The 6,147-nt window shown below is 51.4% G+C and overlaps 1 protein-coding gene across 1 annotated transcript; it reads right to left on the reverse strand.

Annotated features, from left to right (window-relative positions):
• Positions 1–951: 951 nt before the first annotated feature.
• LOC309569915 (acyl-coenzyme A thioesterase THEM4-like) lies at positions 952–5,710 on the reverse strand. Its single transcript, XM_082275908.1, has 6 exons — positions 5,594–5,710; positions 3,930–4,068; positions 3,697–3,850; positions 3,481–3,591; positions 3,114–3,238; positions 952–1,159 (listed from the first exon to the last, which is right to left on the reverse strand). The coding sequence occupies exons 1-6, from the start codon at positions 5,681–5,683 to the stop codon at positions 1,113–1,115; spliced, it is 666 nt and encodes a 221-aa protein (XP_082132034.1). The 5' UTR covers positions 5,684–5,710; the 3' UTR covers positions 952–1,112.
• Positions 5,711–6,147: the final 437 nt, after the last annotated feature.

The following is a 6,147-nucleotide window of genomic DNA, read 5'->3' on the forward strand; positions in this document are numbered from 1 at the left end:
TTCCTGCTGCCATCCATATCTTTGCTACTATTCGTTACCGACCTCTGACTTGTTCCTCGACTACACTTCTGCTGAATCCAAACCTGCAACTATTTGTTACCGACCGTTGGCTCATTCCTCGACTACACTTTTGCTTGATCTCTACCTGCTATATCCACTACTGGACCCTGGCTTGCTCACCTCCTGGTGGGGCAATCCTGAGGGCCACGACCTGGTACTAACACACAGCAAAACCCATCTCCACCTTCAGGAGCTCTGGTGAATACCGGTTAGTACTTAGACTCCGCACCTCAGGTCATCAGCCAGGGTTACCTGCGCTAATATCTTTCCTGCTTGTCGGTGGGTGCTGCTCTGCTACTATAACTTCTGGCCTCCGAGCCTGACTCTGTCTCTAGACCGTGACAGGCAGGATGTGTCACATGTTAGCGCTTCACTCTGCCCACCTATCGGACAGTGTGCAGGAACAGGAGAACGTTCATGTGACCACAGTATAGAAGATAAATTATAGGTATTTGCAACAATTGAAATGCTGTGAAATATTTTCTGTATTTATTCATGTTACATAAAATGTACTTGAAATAAAAATAACCAATTATTAATACGGTCAGTGGAAAGAGTCATAAATAACAGAGCTGTAAAAAAGGTACACGGTGAGGCTGATTTACTAAAGGAGTAGATTGGGATCGCTATGATAGGGAACTTTCACTTGGTTTAGAGAGTGTGCTGAAAATTCACTTTGCAAAGAATACCCAATCATGTGCAAGGAACTCATTTGGTAAATCAGCCCCAGGAGGATAAACACACAAAGTATACTGATGAGGTTCCTGTTTAGAAGTGCTTCGGGGAGCGGTGTGGCCCCCCACAGTGAGGTAGAGCGGATACTAAAGTAGGCATGTTTAAGGTTATTGGACCAAGAGGGGGCCCCATGAGAGGGGCCGCTGGTCTACAGTACAGAACAATTGCTCTAAGAGCGAATGAGTACATTATAAAGAGATGTCTCCCATGCGATCTGCTGCCCTCTAGTGACCGATAGGATACAGTACAGTACAAAGTGCAGCTGCCAACCAACAGAATTGGGAATATTTTTTCTGATGTCTGTAATGTGCAACAATTTATAGTTGGACTTCAGATTCTCTTGACTTCAACTTAATGTACAAAGCTGAAGGAGAAAAAAAAAAAAAGGTAAATTGTCAGTACAATGACAGGAGCAGCAGAGGGGCAACGGCAGGGTAGACAGAGGAGCAACCACAGGGGAGCGACAGAGGTGGAGCGACAGAAGAGCAACCATAGGAGCGACAGAGGAGCAATGACAGGAGCGACAGAGGAGCAATGACAGGAGCGACAGAGGGGCAACGACAGGAGTGATAGAGGAGCAATGACAGGAGCGACAGAGGAGCAACCACAGGAGCGACAGAGGAGCAACCACAGGAGCGACAAAGGAGCAACCACAGGAGAAACAGAGAAGCAACCACAGGAGAGACAGAGAAGCAACGACAAGAGAGACAGAGGAGCAACGACAGGAGAGACAGAGGAGCAAAGACAGGAGAGACAGAGGAGCAACGACAGGAGAGACAGAGGAGCAACGACAGGAGAGACAGAGGAGCAACCACAGGAGAGAAAGAGGAGCAACCACAGGAGAGACAGAGGAGCAACCACAGGAGAGACAGAGGAGCAACCACAGGAGAGACAGAGGAGCAACCACAGGAGAGACAGAGGAGCAACCACAGGAGAGACAGAGGAGCAACCACAGGAGCGACAGAGGAGCAACCACAGGAGAGACAGAGGAGCAACCACAGGAGAGACAGAGGAGCAACCACAGGAGAGACAGAGGAGCAACCAGAGGAGCAACCACAGGAGCGATAGAGGAGCAACCACAGGAGCAACCACAGGAGAGACAGAGGAGCAACCATAGGAGCGACAGAGGAGCAACCACAGGAGAGACAGAGGAGCAACCACAGGAGAGACAGAGGAGCAACCACAGGAGAGACAGAGGAGCAACCAGAGGAGCAACCACAGTAGCGATAGAGGAGCAACCACAGGAGCAACCACAGGAGAGACAGAGGAGCAACCATAGGAGCGACAGAGGAGCAACCACAGGAGAGACAGAGGAGCAAGCATAGGAGCGACAGAGGAGCAACCACAGGAGCGACAGAGGAGCAACCACAGGAGAGACAGAGGAGCAACCACAGGAGAGACAGAGGAGCAACCACAGGAGAGACAGAGGAGCAACCACAGGAGAGACAGAGGAGCAACCATAGGAGCGACAGAGGAGCAACCACAGGAGAGACAGAGGAGCAACCACAGGAGAGACAGAGGAGCAACCACAGGAGCAACCATAGGAGCGACAGAGGAGCAACCACAGGAGAGACAGAGGAGCAACCATAGGAGCGACAGAGGAGCAACCACAGGAGCGACAGAGGAGCAACCATAGGAGAGACAGAGGAGCAACCACAGGAGAGACAGAGGAGCAACCACAGGAGAGACAGAGGAGCAACCACAGGAGAGACAGAGGAGGGACAGAGGAGCAAAAGGAGCAACCACAGGAGAGACAGAGGAGCAACCAGAGGAGCAACCACAGGAGCGATAGAGGAGCAAACACAGGAGAGACAGAGGAGCAACCACAGGAGAGACAGAGGAGCAACCACAGGAGAGACAGAGGAGCAACCACAGGAGAGACAGAGGAGCAACCACAGGAGAGACGGAGGAGCAAACACAGGAGCAAAAGGAGCAACAACAGGAGTGAAATATGAGCAACGACAGGAGAGACAGAGGAGCAACGACAGGAGCAACGTCAAGAGCAACAGATAAGCAATGACAGGAACAACAGAGGAGCAGCGACAGAGAAGGAGCATCGACAGGGGCCACAGAGAAGGAAGAGTGACAGAGAAGAAGTGACAGAGGAACAATGACAGGAAAGGCAGAGGGAGAGAGGAGCAACAACAGGAGACACAGAGAAGCAACAACAGGAATGGCAGAGGAGCAAGGACAGGAGGGAGAGAGGAGCAAGGACAGGCGGGAGAGAGGAGCAATGACAGGAGGGACAGAGGGACAACCACAGAAGGGATAGAAGAAGAAGTGGAGTTACAGAATGAAGATATCCCAGCAGCCCTCACCGGTGGCCTCGTTGTGAAGCACAGCGTCATCATGACTGCGGACCTGGCAGCTGCTGTAGACTTTCCGGCCGTCTATCTTCTCCACTCGGCTGTCTATGATGACTGTAGATCCCAGAGGAATCGGACTACAGACAGGAGGAGAATATCATCACACCTCGCCAGTATCACACCTTCATATCATCAATAATTCCTAAATCCCCCCCATGAGTCTCCCCAATATCATCCTTCTTCCCTGGTTACTACCACACCTCCACCAGCTTCCCACCATTGATTGCACAATCTCCTGACAACTATGTAATGTGGAAATCTACCTAAACACTCAATTCAATGTCAGTCAGGTAGGTTCTCCTCCACTATGTGCGCTTACTTCCGAAAGTTGATGCTCAGGTTGGCTGTCAAGGCCGGTCCGCTGCTGTATACAATTCCCGTCCCTACTGTGGCGTCTATGATGGTGGCGATGCAGCCTCCATGGGTGTAACTAGAGAAGGTGAAGGGGACATGAGCGGTGGAATCAGAACAAGATAACCGAGGAACAAGAGGATTCTGTGTAAAACAGGCTGCAGAAAAGGAAAAGAACGCTCACCCTGTGACGCCCCCCAGATAGGGCCCGGGCTGGAATATGCAGATCGTCCTCTTTTCTGCCACGTTATAGAACATACAATACTCAAAGCCGATTCCGTCTTGGTCAAGGTTCCTGGTGAAGAGACGAGTTTCCCTGTCTGCCTCTGCAGACATACCTGTACAAAGGTCAGAGGTCACCAGAAGAGCTTACACTCTAACGCTCCCCCCCCCCACAGTTACACACTATTATTGTACTCTGTCTGCTGCGAGCGAACTCCTCGTAGGAGGGAAGTCTCCTCCAGCTCCGGTCTCGGCTCAGCTCCTCATACAGTCTCTTGGTGTCGGGGTTCCAGGTGGCGTTGGGCAGAGCGAAGTCTCGTGGTTGGTGGGCGACCTGCAGATATCACAGAGATGTCAGACCTGGCTTTTCTATGATTGGAGTGTTAAAGGTGACATTCTAGTTTTGGGCGGAGTCTTTGGTGGATATAAGGTCCAATCCTCACATCTATCAGACATTATATTTTTTTCCCCTATATAGTTAGTGGCCTATAGGAAGAAGATTCGTTTGGTTTCGTTTCGTTAATTTTGTTCCGTTTATGCATTTTCTAACGAATGCCCAAATTAGAATTTGGATGTGTCGAAAAAATGAGCGACCGATTCGAATTCTGTGTGAAGAAGAGCTGGTTGTTAGGCAGTCGGCTGGAAAGACCTTTGGGGAACCCCGCTGACAGATGATGACTCATCTGTTATTAAGGACACGGTGGGTGGCTTCCCGGCCAGTTGCTTAGCGACCAGCTATTCTTCACATCGGAGTCGGTTGTTAAGGACACGGCGGGTGGCTTTACGGCCCATTGCTTAGCGACCAGCTATTCTTCCCATCGGATTTGGTTGTTAAGGACACGGCGGGCGGCTTCCTGGCCCGTTGCTTAGCGACCAGCTATTCTTCCCATCGGAGTCGGTTGTTAAGGACACGGCGGGCGGTTTTACGGCCCGTTACTTAGCGACCAGCTATTCTTCACATCGGAATCGGTTGTTAAGGACACGGTGGGCGGCTTTATGGCCCGTTGCTTAGCGACCAGCTATTCTTCACATCGGAATCGGTTGTTAAGGACACGGTGGGCGGTTTTACGGCCCATTGCTTAGCGACCAGCTATTCTTCACATCGGAATCGGTTGTTAAGGACACGGCGGGTGGCTTTACGGCCCATTGCTTAGCGACCAGCTATTCTTCCCATCGGAGTCGGTTGTTAAGGACACGGCGGGCGGCTTCCCGGGCAGTTGCTTAGCGACCAGCTATTCTTCACATAGGAGTCGGTTGTTAAGGACACGGCGGGTGGCTTTCTGGCCTGTTGCTTAGCGACCAGCTATTCTTCACATAGGAGTCGGTTGTTAAGGACACGGCGGGTGGCTTTCTGGCCTGTTGCTTAGCGACCAGCTATTCTTCACATAGGAGTCGGTTGTTAAGGACACGGCGGGTGGCTTTCTGGCCTGTTGCTTAGCGACCAGCTATTCTTCACATAGGAGTCGGTTGTTAAGGACACGGCGGGCGGCTTTACGGCCCGTTGCATAGCAACCAGCTATTCTTCACATCGGAGTCGGTTGTTAAGGACACGGCAGGCGGCTTTATGGCCCGTTGCTTAGCAACCAGCTATTCTTCAGACAGAATTTGAATCAGTTGATCATTTTTCGAACCTAAATGAAATGAGTTTCAACAAAACTCTTTACCGTTTTTTTTAGAGATTCGGATACATCCGAATAACCCAAAATTTGTCCAAATTTATATTGCGACCGAAACGAAATGCACATGCAGCACCAGAGTCGGTTAGCAGAACGTGCTGAGGGGGGGGGGGTGTAGTTACAACAGATGGAATGCCCCTCCCCCACTAAGGACAACCCCATCACCGACCAGTGAATACTCACAGAGAATTGGCGATCGCTCTGTACTCTGGCGGTGGTGGGGCGGCAGACGGCAGCGCCGCCCCGGATGATCCTGGCGACTCGGTGCAGCATGGTGCCTGTGAGAGGAGACAGGAAAGAGATGAGACGGGGTCACCGGCATTCTATAACATCACCTGAGCGGGGGAGGGGAAGCGTACGTCACGTGACCATACACAGGTGTCACGGATCAGAACTTTATAGGGGGGAGGGGCTTGTAGACGCACAGGTCACTGTCAGGGATGAGATATATATCGCCATCATGGTCTGTGGCGCATACACTGGTATTCATGGTGACGGGGGATGGTAAATACGACGTCCTGACCACAGAGGATAGGGGGAAGGCGGAGTCTGGAGGGCGCTCACGCGTGATTCGCCATCTATTTGGCGACGTGTGAACGCATCGATGGTGGAAATACCAAATAATGGGGGGGGCGGTGACAACGCCTGGGGTGATGGAGCAGAACGGGGGAGGGGAGAGTCCTGTAGAGAGAGGAGAATTACAAATCCCAGTAGTAGCATATTCTTCACCTAGAACT

Source organism: Pelophylax lessonae (assembly GCF_965119305.1).
Source record: "Pelophylax lessonae genome assembly, chromosome: 13".
Taxonomy (NCBI): domain Eukaryota; kingdom Metazoa; phylum Chordata; class Amphibia; order Anura; family Ranidae; genus Pelophylax; species Pelophylax lessonae.